Source organism: Hyperolius riggenbachi, chromosome 10, assembly GCF_040937935.1.
Source record: "Hyperolius riggenbachi isolate aHypRig1 chromosome 10, aHypRig1.pri, whole genome shotgun sequence".
In the NCBI taxonomy this organism is placed as follows: domain Eukaryota; kingdom Metazoa; phylum Chordata; class Amphibia; order Anura; family Hyperoliidae; genus Hyperolius; species Hyperolius riggenbachi.
Window position 1 is genome coordinate 78,645,933 of NC_090655.1, and position 17,348 is coordinate 78,663,280.

The 17,348-nt window shown below is 43.1% G+C and overlaps 1 protein-coding gene across 1 annotated transcript in view; it reads right to left on the reverse strand.

Moving 5' to 3' along the window:
- WDR11 (WD repeat domain 11) overlaps positions 1-17,348 on the reverse strand; it is a 158,566-nt gene that overhangs the window by 101,639 nt on the left and 39,579 nt on the right. Inside the window, exons 5-7 of the mRNA XM_068258016.1 lie at positions 16,547-16,736; positions 10,242-10,407; positions 9,375-9,489 (exon numbers count right to left, since the gene is read on the reverse strand). Of these exons, the coding sequence (XP_068114117.1) occupies positions 9,375-9,489; positions 10,242-10,407; positions 16,547-16,736 (471 nt within the window). The remainder of the gene's footprint in view (positions 1-9,374; positions 9,490-10,241; positions 10,408-16,546; positions 16,737-17,348) is intronic.

The following is a 17,348-nucleotide window of genomic DNA, read 5'->3' on the forward strand; positions in this document are numbered from 1 at the left end:
AGGAGGAAGTGAGGTTTACATTGTGAAAATGGGACACACACACACAAAAAAAAAAAAAAAAAGAGAACACACACACACACACACACACAAAAAAAACTAAAAAAAAAAAACAAAAACAAAAAAACCCACCTCCTAACCTGGTCAATGCTGCTTTGACAATTCCAACAACAGGTGCAGGATATTGAATGTGTAATGTACCATGGTAAAAAAAAGGCATGGCTACAACAAATTATGGGCAGGGCCCAATAAGGGGCATAACATAATTGTACAAGAACCCAGGTCACATGCGCTGTGGCACCATTTCAATATGCCACGCTTGCCTTACCCATGCAATATCCCTAGTTTATTTCTTTGCCACAAGGAAATCGTTTTCAAAGGACAACTGTAGTGAGAAGTATGTGGAGGCTGACACATTGTTTCCTTTTAAGCAATACCAGTTGCCTGGCAGCGCTGCTAATTTATTTGGCTGCAGGGGTCTCTAAATCATGCCAGAAAAAGACAAAAGACAAAGACAAACACTTATATTGCGCTTTTCTCCTGGCGGACTCAAAGTGCCAGAGCTGCAGCCACTAGGACGCGCTCTATAGGCAGTAGCAGTGTTAGGGAGACTTGCCTAAGGTCTCCTGCTGAATAGGTGCTGGCTTACTGAACAGGCAGAGCCGAGATTCGAACCCTGGTCTCCCATATCAGAGGCAGAGCCCTTAACCATTACACTATCCTACACTTAACAAGCATGCAGCTAATCTTGCCAGATCTGACAACAATGTCAGAAACCCCTGATCTGCTGTATGCTTGTTCATGGTCTATGGCTATAAGTATTAGAGGCAGAGGATCAGCAGGAGAGCCAGGCAATTAGTATTGCTTAAAAAGGAAACAAATAAGGCAGCCTCCATATAGCTCTCACTACAGTTGTCCTTTAAAGTGACCCTGAACTCTTGCACAGGACACATGGAAAACATAAGGAAAAAAGCACCCTGTATGTATTTAGAGAGTTTAGCCACTCTATTCCCCCTCATCTGTGACTAATCACCACTGTGATCTCTTCAGCTGTGTCAGCCCAGGAATCCCCTCTGCCACAGTAGAGCAGCTAATCTGTAAACACAGGATGTTAACCCTATGTCAGCTTCCATGGAAGCAGGAAGTAGACACCCTGCAGAATTATTGCAGGATTTGTATCAGCTGTAACAAAGAAATGCTTTTCTTGAAAGGTTATTATGCTGGAAAATGAACAGTAGCTTTCAGCTGCAATATAGGAAGACTCGCTCATCAGAGCTTATAGCCATCAAAGACAGAAAAATGAGGCACTAAAGAAAAAAAATGTTTCTCAAAAACAAAAGGAAGTACCGTACGGCATACAATTTAGAAAACTACACAATGAGGAATTAAGAGAGGGAGAATATTGCTCTATAGGGAAAGTTACTAATTCTGATTCCGGCTTGGTGCCTTGGTGACGGGCTCGCAGGTGTCCTCGTGCCTTCATTAATTCTTCATAGCGCTGCCTGCATTTGCCGTGTCCCATGCTGATGTTTGACACCCCAGCAGCTGGTATACAATATAAAATTGATGCTGCTGCCCTTTCTTTTTTATGCGGTTTCACAGTTTTAAAGTTGCTTCTCTGCATTACCATGGTGATAAAACACTGCAAGCATTGCTGTCAGGGCAGGTGATTAATTTTCATGTCAGCGGTCCGGTTACGTGAGAGAATGGAGCAAGTCTCTGCAATGGAGAGACTTACAGGCTGAACTTTAACCACTCACTAGCTCTGCCTTCTAACTTACTGGTAAAACATTGCGATGTATCACTTGACCAGCCAAGTATTTAGAGAGGCTGCAATTTAAGCTGACAAGACTTATAAAGCTTCTCCTATCAGAAACTAAAACACATGGCATTACTCACATTACACAAAGGACAACTGAAGTGAGAAGAATATGGAGACTGCTATATTTATTTCCTTTAAGGCTAGTTACACACCAGGACGTTGCGTTTAGGGGACGTTATAGGGCACATAACGTGCCCCTAACGCAACGCCTGGTGCTCTCTGGTGTGGACGTCGGAGTGAGCCGCGTTGTGCAGCTCACTCTGGCGTCCGTGATGCGTACTCATGGACGCATGCGGCATCACGTGGTCCCGCCCGGCCAATCGCCGCACAGAGCGGCCGCTCCAGGAAGTAAACACTGCACGTCACTGAGTGCAGTGAATATTAATTAGCCATGTGCCCGGCCGCTCGCCCCTCCTCCCCAACATGACTGAGCATGTGCAAACAGTCTAACGCGGCTTAGCCGCATAGAACGCACAGCATGCAGCACTTTGCTGCGTTACAATGTAACGCAACGTGGGCAGTGTGAACAGCCCACTTGTGTTACATTGCTGTGCGTTGGGGGAGCGTTACAGGCTGCACTAACGTGCGCCTGTAACGTCCCTGTGTGCAAGAAGCCTTAAACAATACCTGTTGCCTGGCAGCTCTGCTGATCTATTTGGCTGCAGTAGTGTTTAAATCACACCAGACACAAGCATGCCGCTATCCTGTCAGATCTGAAAAATTCCGAAACACCTGATCTGCTGCATGCTTGTTCAGGGTCGAAGGCTAAACGTATTAGAGTCAGAGGATAAGCAGGATTGCCAGGCAACTGGTATTGCTTAAAAGGAAATAAATATGGCAGCCTCCACATCCCTCTCACTTAGTTGTCCTTTGAAAATGTAAAAAAAAAAAAAAATGCAACAGAAAATACATTTTGACTGCACATTTTTCACCTACTTCTAGGTAATTTTTACTGATGAGGTCTGAAAATATCACCTCAGCGAAAGCGAAGTTATGGAGAAAAAGGGATTTAGATTGGGCCCTATGGCCCCTACTCAACTCATTTTTTCTCCTAGGTGATAGTTTCACAATATACTGTAAATACAATGCCTTTTAAAGGGAAGATCCAGGAAGAATAGAAATAAAAAAAAATCTACTTACCTGGGGCTTCCTCCAGCCCCTGGCTGCCATCCTGTGCCCTCGCCGCAGCTGCCGGCCTCGCTAGGTTGGCATCTGCTTGCGCTAGTGTGTGGCTCAATGAATTGCACCGACGTCATCTAAATTGTACTGCACAGGCGCAGAGCCTTTGCGCCTGCGCAGTACAGTCCGGATGACATCAGCGTGACTGAGAACTGCTGGCGCATGCGCAGTAGGAATCTTGCACCAGAGGGGAGGCTGGGCCACCGGCGGGGAGCGGAGCTGCGGCGAGGGCGCCGGAAGGCTGGCAGGAGTTGGAGGAAGCCCCAGGTAAGTGGATTTTTTAAAAATGTTTGTGCTCCTCGGATGTGTCCTTTTAAGCCACCAACAAGCAAGAAAATACGCAGTAGGTGGAAAATTATTATTATTGGTACTTTTTTAATCGCAGTGTGCTGAAAAGTGATTTTAAACAGAAGACCAAAATGTTCCCCTAGGAGAAAAAATTAGGGGAAAAAATTGAATTGGATCAGGTCCATAGTGTCTAAAAATGTATGTGTGAAAAAACGTTAACATTTTCTGGTTTGAAAAGTGTGAAGCCTTTCAAACAGTACCTCTGAGTTACTTTAAGGGCATTTAAAGAGTCTGAAGCGAGAATAAATCTCGCTTCAGACCTCATAGATAGCAGGGGCCTGTGTGCCCCTGCTAAACCACCGCTATCCCGCGGCTTAACGGGGGTCCCTTACCTCCCAAATCCCCTCGGTGCAGCGGGGGAGCGCTTCCTGGTTGGGGCAGGGCTAACCGCCGCAGCCCTGCCCCACGCGCGTCTTTTAGCGCGTATCTCCGCCTCTCCCCCGCCCCTCTCAGTCTTCCTTCACTGAGAGGGGCGGGGGAGAGGCGGCGATGCGCCGCTGATAGACACGACTGGAGGCAGGGCTGCAGCAGTTAGCCCTGCCTCCAGGAAGACTAAATATACGACCAATATACGTAAGTACACTAAAGATGTGTACACATGTCCAACTTTTTTGAACTACTTGTCGTTCGACTTGTCATTTGAACGACTTGTAGAGCAAACAAGTCGTTCAGATGTCATGTACACACTGACCAACAAAGTGGATGATATGCTAATTTACGTCATTTAACCAACTTGATAATGGACAATGGACTGGATAGAACAATGGACTAGATTAAATGACTGCTCAAACGACTAAAAGTTGTTTGTACACATGTAAGGACCTAATGCTGGGTACACACACGATACGTTTTTCCGCTCGATTTTCCATCCAAATAGTTTTTCTTGCTAGATTCTCCACTCGATTCTCTTCTCTTTCGCTCGTTTTATCTCTTTTCCATTCACTTCTATGAGAAAATCGACCTAAAAACGATCGGAAGGAATATCGGACATGTCGGAAATTATCTATCGAACCCATCTATCGAGCGGAAACAACATATGGTGTGTACCCAGCATAACAGCTGTTTGAACGACAGTTAAGGCTCATACACACACTCAACAAAAGTCTTTTAAATGTACAATTATCAAAACAACTGTTGTTGAAACAAACCAAAAAAAGTGGTTTGCTATTGTTCAAACAACTGATAAGCTGCAGCTCAAGTCAATACAACAGTTGTATTGGCTTGAGCTGCATATTATCAGTTGTTTGAACAATAGCAAACAACTTTCTTGGTTTGTTTCAACAACAAAAGTTGTTCCATAATTGTGCATTTAAAAGACCTTTGTTGAGCGTGTGTATGAGTCTTAAGTCCAACGGATCCGCTGAGCGGATCGGGCAAACCAGCTGTTATCAGTTGCTCGACAGTGCGTACACACGTCCAACTTGTCGTTCAACTTTTCCGACGTCTGACTTGTTGTTTGAACGTGTACCTTAACCACTTCAGCCTTCAGTCGTTTTTCACCTTATGCTTGCGAGCAATTTTCACCTCCCATTCATTCGCCAATAACTTTAGATCACCACTTATCACAATGAATTGATCTAGATCTTGTTTTTTCCACCACCAATTAGGCTTTGTTTGGGTGGTACATTTTTCTAAGAGTTATATTTTTGTAAATGCATTTTAACAGGAATATTATGAAAATAAATTGAAAAAATTCATTATTTCTCAGTTTTCGGCCATTATAGCTTTAAAATAATACATGCTACCATAATTAAAACCCACACATTTTATTTGCCCATTTGCCCTGGTTATTACACCATTTAAATTATGGCCCTATCACAATGGCCTCAATTCACAGAGCTTTATCAAACACTTTATCAAACGTTTGATAATTTTCCTCATGGGTAAAATCTAATTTTGAATTCACTAAGGTGTTATAGATTTATTGATCATTTCATCGATAAAACATTTGTTAAATCTATAACACCTTATTGAATTGGGGGGGGGGGGGGCACGGGAGCGCGTGCGCACAGCAGCCTTTTGGACATGAAAGTCACGTCCAAAAGATGAAAATGGTTAAAGAGACACTGAAGCAAGAAAAAAAAAAAAAAAAAAAAAAAATAATGAATTGGTGGTGTAGTGCAGATAATTACGAGAACATTAGAAGCAAAGAAAATATTCTCATATTTTTAATTTTCTGTTTAAAGTGTTTTTTTATAACATTACGTCATTCTCTAATATTTTCAGTTTACACACTACTCAGCATTCTAAATGATTTTGCAGAGCAGGCAAGCAAACTTTTGACCTGTCCTCTGGAAAAAAACAATACAATGCCTGCCAGTTGAGATAGCAAGCTACAGAAGACAGAACTCTTGTGATTTTGAAAGTGGAGCTCAATGGCTTTTTTGCATAGATAACAACTGGAGTTTCTTAAAGGGGCCCATACAATTGCCGACCAACCAACCAACCGACCATCCAATTCGATTATAATAATTGAATTGGGTGAAAATTGGTGCTGCCAAGTGCATGCCCAATCGACAAAAAAGACCAATTCCGGGACAGAAATGGGCCGCACGGCGCTACGGCGGCCAAGTTGCGAACGAGCGAAGAGACGAAACCCCCGCCGCTGCTGCCGCAATATATGACTGTATGCAGCGTGTGTGCATTTATACATTACCTGTCCGGTGTCGGCCTCCACGCGGTTTCCATCCATCTCGCCGGGTTCCGCATACACGCCGGCGGCGCTCTGACGTCACGAAGGCGCATAGCGGCTGACGTCAGACGCTCTGCGCCGCTAGCATGTACACGGCGAGATGGACGGATGGACCCGGCGAGCTGCTACAGGACAGGTAATGTATAAATGCACTACATTACATACAATTATACATGTTGGGGGCAACGGCGGCTCAGCCGATTCCCGGATGATTTCATGCTGAAAGCGGACGGGAAGCGGCCTGTAGTGTATGGGCAGATTCGATTAGAGACAAATTTATCTCTAATCAGTTTTGATTAGAGAGATAAATGTGTCTCTTGGTCGAATCTGCCCATATTCGTTCTAATGTATGGGCACCTTAACTCATCCTGTACTGGAAACAATAGTAGACTCCTATATCTGCTGCTAATGTTTTATTTCTTAGCTGTACTACACATACCAATCATATCATCATTTTATTTCGCTTCGGTGTCTCTTTAAAGGCACTTGTTGATAAAGAGATGAAGGGGAGATTATTATTATTATTATTATTTAGTATTTATATAGCGCCGACATATTACGCAGCGCTGTACAGTATATATATTGTCTTGTCACTAACTGTCCCTCAAAGGAGCTCACAATCTAATCCCTACTATTATCATATGTCTATGTTGGTATTATGTAGTGTAAGTACTGTAGTCTAGGGCCAATTTAGGGATGAGCCAATTAACTTATCTGTATGTTTTTGGGATGTGGGAGGAAACCGGAGTACCCGGAGGAAACCCACACAGACACGGGGAGAACATACAAACTCCTTGCAGATGGTGCCCTGGCTGGGATTCGAACCGGGGACCCAGCGCTGCAAGGAGATAGGGTAGTACGGGCCTTTCTAGTTTATTTCATGCACTATGCTGCTTTTTGCAAAATAACCTAGTTAAGACTTCTTTAGGGTAACAGTGCAATGTGGTGTAACCTACAGAATGTGAGATTAATGCAATGGAAAGAGAGTTTAGTCACCTACCAGCAATCTTTACTGGTGAAAGGTCACTCTGTGAGATCCTTTGGCGATCTCGGCTGACAGATGCAACTTTCCAACTACTGTGACCCGTCGTACATTAGTAATATAAACTGCAATTCAAGTCACAATGCAAGAAGAAATGAAGCCCACAGCAACGGCCTGAGGGGACACAGCAGTGCAGAGAGCACACCTGCTGTCACACTATGAGCAAGGCACCTGTCACTCGCCAGGATGATCACAAAGATTTTATTTTATAACAGTTTTTTAGTTTTTTCCAGAGTTGCGCTATAGGGCTAAAACTCTGGCATAATATTCAATAAAAAAAAAAAATGCATTTTACAACCCATACAGTTATACTTGCTTTTGTGCACAGCTATTTTTGTTTATTTACAAACAACAAGTTCCCAAAGTACAGATTATCTGATTTGAAAGCTGCTATTGCATTTTACTTATATTTATATATTATGTATCTAGTGATCACTTCTCAGCCGTCTCTGGTACTACAATGTGTGCAATCAGTTTCAGCACACTGCTGGCTGTATACTAATTGTAGCAGACAAAGGAATGTAAACAAAAGATAATGTCACCTCTTGGGATGGGCTAGAAGCTTTCCACTGAAGCAAGGAGTTTTCCACTGAAGAACAAAGTGCCGTGTTAACTGTTCGAATGCTGTTCGGCTAACATTTTTTTTTATGTTGGTGCCAGTATGTTTTATGCTGTAAATAATATTTTACAGCTGAGTTTCATACTACTTTAAGACCTGATTTTTAAAGGGTTTGTAGGTCTTTCGCTTTCAACATCATTGTGGGTATTTTACAGTGCACGGTTTTCTTGACTAACTTTTGAGGGCACTGTCATCCAGGGATAAGATTATATCTTCCTAAACAGTGATGTGCTCATGGGAAAAAAATAAGTCTCTGTTAAAGCACAAATTAAAAGGTAAAACCTACAAAACGGTCAGGGGTGAAAATCAGGTGAAAGCCACTGGTTCCAATGTGAAGAGCACACGGCTGCCATATTTCCTGCACCGCTACATTCACTAATGGGAACTGCATTAGAACACAGCCAGAGACAATCAGTGTTGTAATAGCTCAAACAATTAAATAGTAACTAAAGTCATGGTAAGCATCATTGCTTAGAGCCCTACACTACAGAATGAAGATAAAATAATCAAAACAACTTTATGAGCGGTTGCACACCATTTTCAAGGTAGTATGATGTACCAAAATACACATGAATAATATATAATGTGTGCCTATACAGCAGAAGGTAAAACATTTGTGAAATACATCCCCAAAAAAAAAAAAAAAAAAAAAAAAAAAAAAAAAAAGGTACAAACATTAAAACTTGACAAAGCAGGAAAAAAAAGACCACCCTGTAAAAAACTTATGGAAAAAAGGTTGCTAAACTGGTACATAATAAACCTCCACACCTGGCTGTGGTGTTCACTTTCAACATGTCAAGTTTAGATAAAGCACATTTTCCCTCATCCACTTAGCGCTACATTTTTGTGCAAGTCATTTTACCGCGATTTGCGTGGTAAAAATAACTGGACACTTCCGCGATGCAGAGTGATCGTGATCACCACTCTATTAAGCACCGTATCATGATCGCTACAGAATAGTAGTAGATCGAGTAGTATAGAACGAGTACAGCAATAGGATATGGCCCTAACTTCCAAGAGGCAACAAAAAACAAAAATGTACAATTCAGGACACAGCTCAGGTGCAGTTACTGAGCGCATGTATGCATGCTGTATGTTCAGAGACGGTATTCTGCATGCTGTGGTTGCAACAAGTGGTTATTTGAGCTACTGATGGTCTTCTGCCGCTCGCTGGATCTTTTCTCTTTTTCAGACCCCAGAGATGGTTGTGCGTGAAAATACAAGTAGATCAGCAGTTTTTTTTTTTAAATGCTCATTCCAGCCCTTCTGGCACCAACCATGTCATGTTCAAAGTCACCTCAATTCCCTTTCTCCCCCATTCTGATGCTCTGTTTGAAATTCAGCAACTTGTCTTTACCACATCTAGACGCCTAAATGTAGGTGTCATGCGATTGGCCTGTTAGCAATTTGTGTTAAGAAGAAATTGAACAGGTGTACATAATAAAATGGCAAGAAAATAATGTTGTTGCGTTACTCAAAGACAAAGCGCTTGAATCTTGAGTGTATATTTGTTATTCTGCCTGTAAAGTTTGTAAGGAGAGCCGTTTGACTGTCGTCATTGTTTGTGTAACTGCATAGTCTATGCATTTTCCATTGTACAGTGCTAATGGAAGCTGCTGCTACATGAATCATATAATACTCACAATAATAATTCTCACCTTGCTAATGCTCTCACCTGCTTCCTCATGTGTTGCTCCTGAGCTACCACAGCTCTGTCTCCCAACCCGTAGTGTGATACATCCATTCTCATGCAGGCAGAAGAGAACATCCCTCTGGAAACATGGGGTCACCTGGGAAATAGAAGCACTCTGAAGATTACAGAGCTCAACTAAGAGAAGGTTCCACATGAATCCTATTTACTGTATTGTATTACCAGTGAATACTTTAGTGTTAAACTAGACACCAGATCACTTCTGTTATAAAAACCAACATATATATGAATGGGTATCGCCCCAATAAATTTGAATAAGAACATCTGACTTAATTAAAAGCACTCCTGATACTATTTTATTATACCTTACTTACTACATTATATTGTTAATGATCCAAACAAAAACGAGCACTATAGTCACAACCAACCGTAAACCTGATGGTAAAAGAATTTGAGGTCCTCTAGTTTACAGTGTGGACACAAAGGAGGTCTCAGTATTGTTCTGTGGATTTGGGAAGTCAAATGAATGACAGAAAACAGCACTTTAAGCTATTTTTGCAGTCCCTCCAGGTCGGGCTTGACTTTACTTTCAAAGGGAGCACGATATTACCATGGCCACTCACAAGTGAATCAGGTGACACAAGTTTTCCAGCATCATGTGACATAAACCACCCAATCAGAAGCCACCAGCCAGCACAGAAGCATCAGCCTGCATTCCTGTGGTTTTCTTCACAAATACTTTGCCTTTTCTAAATAGTTATAAGCTTTAATAATGGAAATTGCTGCAATGTGCAAGAATGCCACCTGCTGTTTCTATGCATTATGATACTGACTAAATAAGCACATCCATGCGTTCAATAAATGAGCACTGAGTTTATTTGATCTTAGTACCTGGAGGAAAGGAACACCAGTTCTCTCTATAGCAACAACGCCTACAGTCTGGTTCACCTCCAGGTCCAAGATGAGGATTTCTCGTGGATACAGCAGCAGCATGTGGTTCCGTCTGGATGGCAAGTAACACAGCTGCAAACACTCATTCAGAGTCACTGCCTCAGCACTGCAACAAGAACAAAGTTCTGACGTTTACCAAAAAAGAAGAAGATGGCACTAAACTAATGTTAAGTCAGCAGTGGGTACAAGTTGGCAGCGTTTTAGATTACTCAGAACCAGAATAATACCGTATATACTCAAATACAAGCCGAATTTTTGACCCCAAAAAAGTGGCCCAAAAGTGGGGGTCTCGGCTTGTATGCAAGTCACCTACTTTGAGTGGCCATTTCTGTGTGGGACAGGAGCGCCTTCACTTTCCGTGGTGATGCGGGATGCAGTCCTGGCGTCTTGGATGGCAGGAGAGTGCCTGCAGGGGAATGTGAGGCAGAGCGGGGTGTCCGTAGTGGAAGGCGTGATCCAGGATCGGAGAGCAGGATCAGATGCCAGCGTGCCTTCAGCCACAAGCGTGTCCCGCTTTCCCTGCACGGCGGTGGCCAGCGAGAATGTGTTATGGATCCGGGCATCCGATGCTGCCAGTGACGTGTCTGAAGTGATAGAGTCCGTGCTGAATTACCAGCACATTGATCAGTGATTTCCTCTTCGTCCTGCACTTGCTGTGTTGCATGTAGATGATATGTTTTATATAGATGACGCCATCTAGTGGCGTCTTTAGACAGCAACTGCAGGACGGAAGAGGGAATCCCCAATCATTGTGCTGGGGATTCAGCGCGGGCTCTGTCACTACAGACACGTCACTGCCAGCACCGGTGCCCGGATCCATAACACATTCTGGCCACCACCGTGCAGGGAAAGCGGGACACGTGAGTGAAAGTGGAGGAGCACCTGTCCCACTTTGTTGGCATCTGATCCTGCCCTCCGATCCTGCCTTTCATTAATACCGGAGACTCAGCTCTGCCACACATTCTGCTGCAGGCACTCTCCTTCCATCCAGGACGCCAGGTTTCTTCAATTGATTCAGACTTCGCCAAAGCACAGGTACCAAAAACTGATTGTAAATATATGCCTACTGGGTGCACATTTGGCTGTGGGAAGGGGGCTGCCTAACACCTGGGTGCACATTTGGCTGTGGGAATGGGGCTCCCTAACACCTGTGTGCATATTTAGCTGTGGGAAGGGGGCTGCCTAACACCTGGGTGCACATTTGGCAGTGGCAAGGGTGCTGCCTAACACCTGGATGCACATTTGGTTATGGAGGGGGCGGCCACCTCATGCTGGGAGCACATCACAATATTTATACTGAGGGGCGGGCTTATATGCGAGTCAATTACTTTTTCCTGATAGGTAACGTAAAAGTTGGGAGGTCTGCTTATATGCGGGTCGGCTTATATGCGAGTATATACGGTAATTAAAAAAAAAAAATAATAATAATAATAATAATAATAATAATAATAATAATAATAATAATAATAATACACACACACACACACACTCCACTCTTTTAGGCCCGCTTCACATTAGCGTTTTGAACCAAATTGATGCTTCACCGGATCCGGATGGCTCTGTGCACACTGCCAAATGGAAAGTGAAAACTGATCTGATCGAACGGATCAGTTTTCACTCAGTTTGCCGTTAAATACATACCTAACGCCCTTTTGAAGCCGGCGGTAGAGGAGTCTTCTTCTGCTGTGACTACACAGCGCGTCATGCGACTAGTCACATGACGCAGAAAAGGATGGAAGCCTCTACCGCAGGCTTCAAAAGAGCATTAGGTATGTATTTTACCCTCCCTCACCCACCCACCCAGATGCTGCATCCTCCCTCACCCTCCTGCTGCTCAAGTTTTCGACCCCACGTCGCCCCTCCCCCCGTTACCCGTGGAACAGTCTGTTTTTTTTTTTACTAGAGCGCCACAGTGCAATGCTGCAATTTGCATTTCCACAAACCCGACGCCCGTGATTGTATCAGCTGCCTCAGGGTGTGGATATTTGCAGTGCTTGCCAGTAATTGATGCCTCCCGCCCAAATGCAACCTCTTAGTCGCATATGCGGCTTTGCGTTGGAGGTGTGAAGGGAAGGTTAGGCCCCACCAAGGGGGGTCTTAGGGCTAGGCATCAGGGGGGGTCTTGGGGTTAGGCCCCACCAGGTGCAATCTTAGGGTTAGGGTCAGGTCACACTTGTTAAAAAAAAAAAATAGAAAAAAAAAAAACACACCGGTATCTGTGGCTGCGCTTTTTGGCCTGGATTAAAAGCAGAGCCACTGATACCAAGGTTTAAAATAGCTGCCGTCTTCTCACACACACACACTTTAAAAAAACGGATCCACGGGATCAGTTTTGAAAAACTGAATGAAGAGTCCGGATTTGCAGGTTTTTCACGGACCCTGGATACACGGAGGGGTAGTGAAAGGCTACACAAACAGATCTCTCTCTACACAGAGAACTTTTGCACACAAAACAGAGGCAAAAACAGATTGCCTACTGCCTGCTCCTCCCCTCAATATCATCTCTTATCCAATAGACATACACATGAAGAAAGGACATACGTTTAAAACGGACTGGAATCGTATGCTACAAAAAGGACAACATTTTGAAAAACTGATCAGTTTTTAGAAAAACTCTCACACAGAACCCTCACCACAAGGGTAGGGTTCTGTGTGAGAGTAGGGTTAGGTCAAGCCATAGTAAAATATTTGTAAACATTACCAATATTTTACTATGGAATCCAGCAGTAGACTATTGCTAAATGTACCAATATTCTACTAGCAGCAATCCCCTGCGCCCTTTTTTCCCCAAGCGCCTTTATTTCATGTATGCATTCTGGACACCCAACCTGACTACTGCAATAACTACAGCACTTTACGCTTTGATTGGTGATAAGTATTCTCAAAGTATTACATTGTGAATGGAAAAGTGGGGCAATTAAGTTACTAATTTCTTCTGGTTGCCCAAGATGGGGCTTTAGTTTGCATTCTAAGAAGTTTTACTAGATTACAAATGCACATTAATTATTTTTCACTAGTGAAGCGATAGATTAGTGTATTGATAGATTACTGAGGGATTCCTCAGCTAAAGTGAACATTCTGCTGCCATATTTTCAGATGACCACCAGTCCTACCCTTTCTTGTACTTGACACGATGTTGAGGCCCACACGTGGCTTTGATTGACAGTGCTTCTACCCAATAACCACTGCTATGACCATAAAGAAAGGGTGGACAGACTTAGCTGGATAGACAAACTGGCTGTGGAAGACATGTGACCTGTAAATCAAACAGTGGGCCAGAAACCAATAGGAGCATGTTGAGGGATATAAAAAGGTGGTCTTCGCTCTCTACAATGACTTTTAATTTGCTTGGGATGGGCTTTAAAGAGGAGCTGTCAGCCATACTATTTTAGAAAAAAGCCACATATATAAGTAGATAAATACTTGCTCTACTTACATAACATATGTATTGCACTGTCCATGTTTTGATTTTAGTGATTTTTCTACAGTGAAAAAAAAGAGCATTTCCCATTTTAGCTGTGAGTATTTTGAAGTCAATCCTAATGTAATTTCCTTCCTTACTCTCCTCAGCCTGATTGTGAATGCATAGCCCGCCCTTCACCATTGAAAGTGCATTGCCTCAGCATGAGAAATATTGGCCAATCAGAGAGGAACAGAGGTGTGGGAGGGGAAAACAGGAGGGAAAGAGGCTTCAGCCAATCAGGCTGCCTTAGTTAAGTCTGAGGGGAAGTTGAGAAGCAAAAAAAGACAACCCAGCATGCCCTGCAACTTCCTTTGTTCGTACCAAATTTTGTGTGTACCAAATAAGAGTCAGGTAAACTGGGAAATTATCATTTATCAACAAAAAAAGTAATAGTGATTTTAACTTTTGGATTGCCTGGTTAGCATCCTTTTTACTGGATTACCAGATAAAAAGAAAGAATTGATTTTTGATTTTATGCCCCACAGTTAGTCTTTAAACTGAAGTTGCAGTGCTTCACAGATCATTTTTAAAATGAAAGGTTATTAGCCCTCTTGCACACTCTCCCCTGGGGACTTCATGCATAAGCTTTGGTAATGCAATAAATTACTGGGCAGATATCATGGTATTCTTATCTAATTTGCTAGGTAGTCATTGCGATTACCCCTCAGGTGGGACTGTTAAATGGGTCTGGTAAAGAACTGCTCGGGAAATAGAAAAAATAAAATCATTGTTAAGCTGGTCATACACTTCTAGATCTCCACCCAATGTTCCAAAACAATTTAGTCCTTTCTTAAAATAATCTATTTCGAAGGAATAGATTCCTACCATATACTGCACATTAATTTCCAATAGATTCCAGCAGGGAATCTATGGGAAAATGTTTTTTTGATTGAATGGCAGAGTTGCACTGTTTGATGCAGAGTAAAGCATTAGGCCATCGATTTTCCAATGCTCTTGCCCTGCCCCCGATTGTTTTACATTTTCCATCGCATCAGATCGATACTTGATCGATTTTTCTGCAAAAATCGGTCGTTTTGACATTTTAAGGAATAGATTTCCAGCAGATGAATCTGCAAGGAATCAAATGGAAAAAAATAAATAAAATAAAAGAATCAGTGAGTATGGCCACTTGTAGATTTATTTGTTTTATATCAGGAAAGGTGTTCTCTTATTTGGAGAGGGGGGGGGGGGGGGGGTAGAACCATTTGTGTGAATAATGAAAATACAAAAAAACAAAACAAACAAACAAAAACAATACGAAACATCTGGCGCTGCTGACCCTGTCCTTTGTCAGACACAGCATAGTGGCCCAGCTGTCTTCCAAAACCCCCGCTCTTCCATTAGCAGTATTTACGCCCCCAGCGTGGCGTGCTTGACATCACACATTGGGCTTGATTCACTAAAGTGTGATAACTCATATCACGGGCGCGCTACAGTTTTTGCAAATTTTTGCTCGCGCTTGCCTGCAATTCACGATTGCGCGCGAAATCAAGCCCATTATGCGCCAGCGGCCGGCGTGTATACCATTAACGGAAGTGTGGGGGATTCAGAAGACGGATGCACCACGCTGTGACTGACACATGACAAATAATGTATAAATGCACACACGGGCGTACAATTATACACTAGAGGGGCAGTGAAGTGGCGCACTCGGCCCAGTCCCAAGAGAGGATTTTTTTGTACTCCATTAAACCCTTTTAATTGCAAGCAAACATTAGGAAAAATAATAGGAAGGTAGACACCACATTTATTTTGCCAGTAACCAATGTTGTAGTATATATTTTAGCAATGCCATTCTGAAGGTTTCTACAGTTACTGTATAGCTTCCATGCTAAGAAATGAGTGTGTGGCAAAGATACATACAACAGGTTCACTAGATTACAGGCAAGCTTCCTATACCCCAGCTTTTGGTACCGCTGCCTTATTCCGACAATCCAAAATGAAAGTGATGAGGGGAGATACTGTCCCCACCCACTACATTTGAGGGCACTACAGAGTGCTGGGCATGAATAAAGATTTACCAACTGATGTTAGGCCTTAAAGAGTAATTATTCCCCACTGGAGAAATAATATAGGCTGCATTTGAGTTTCTCCCAGCTATTTCCACCCTCACACTCCTATCGTCATGGAGGCTCCATGGACCATCACCTAGTCCTTGAGCATTTCACTAGAAACATGAATGAGCGTGGGGATATTGTGCACAGCACATGCCAAGGCTTCCAAGCTGTGGGTACTTTAAGGTTGCTCTTGGCTCTGAATGCTGCAACCACAAGGGCAGAGAGAAGAGACCAGGGAGAAGAGTTGCAAGGTACTTCCACTGGACAGTCCTCTGCATCACAAGAAGGGAGTGGCCAACCAGAAGCATGATAACATTTTAGGAGTTAGTACGGCCATGTGACACTGCTGGATCAGGGAATTTTGTGGCAATGTGACAGGAAGTGGGCAAATCAAAGATTTACTGTAGGTCAGTATTCTCCCCAGGCTCTTTTAGCTGGGTGCTCAGTCCGCTTAATTTTGGTGAGCACCTGGCTTTCATTGGCTCGCCTTCTCATTCTCCTCCTGTAAGCAGTGTGGCGCTGCCCCTGCATTCCCCTATCGCTCCCCACCTGGCTACTTTTCATTACAACCGACTGAAAAAAATTCTGGGGAGAACAATGTAGGTAGAGAATATTCTTTTCTTTTTTCTTTGTTAACATTCTCCCCCAGGCTCGGCTCTTTAATATAGCTCTATATTCACCGTAGACAATACCCATTCAAGGACAAACTAAATGGTAGTGCTCACCTTGGCTTCTCATTGGTGATAAGGACCTTCACCTTGTTGAGGGCTTTCTTTGCACCGGTTGTTGTGGTTACTGGTTTTGTGTGAGCGGGACTAGAGTGGGGGCTGGAGATATAAACCTTCCTTCCGCTGCTGGCTGGCGCCTTAGAAGGAGAGAAGTCTGAGACAAACACAATGCCTTCGCTGGTCAACACTGCAGAAAAAATGTGACAGAGGCACCATCAAAATCTGATAAATTATTCTGTTTGGAGAAATGTTTTCAAAGCTAAACATAGCATTCTAAACATAAAACCTGATAATGTCAGTCAGCAGGTTTCGAGGTAAACAGGTTATCACCGATACATTTCAGGTCTCCTCGTTACTACCCCACCTCCCATGGATATAAGCACTACAGAACCACAAAAGGTTTAGAAATTGTGTCAGCCATTTCATTGTGCAAGTTCCCCTTTCTCCCACAATTCCTAACCTTGTAACAATGGTCTTGAGGATAAAAATAGTGAAAATTCCAGTCATGTAGATTTCAATGCAGTAAAGTTGGGAACACACAATAGGGAATGGGGACCACTCTTTCAGAGACAAAATGCAACAGGTTGGACTTTTGAGGTTGTATCCAAGACAAAAGCGAAGGCTAAAAGGTGCATTAAAAACGTAAAGTAGAACTAAAAGGGCAATTGTAGTGAGGAGGTATGTGGAGGCTGCTATATTTATTTCCTATACTGCAATACCGGTTGCCGGGCTATCCTGCTGATCCTCTGCCTCTAATACTTTTAGCCATAGACCCCGAACAAGCATGCAACAGATCAGG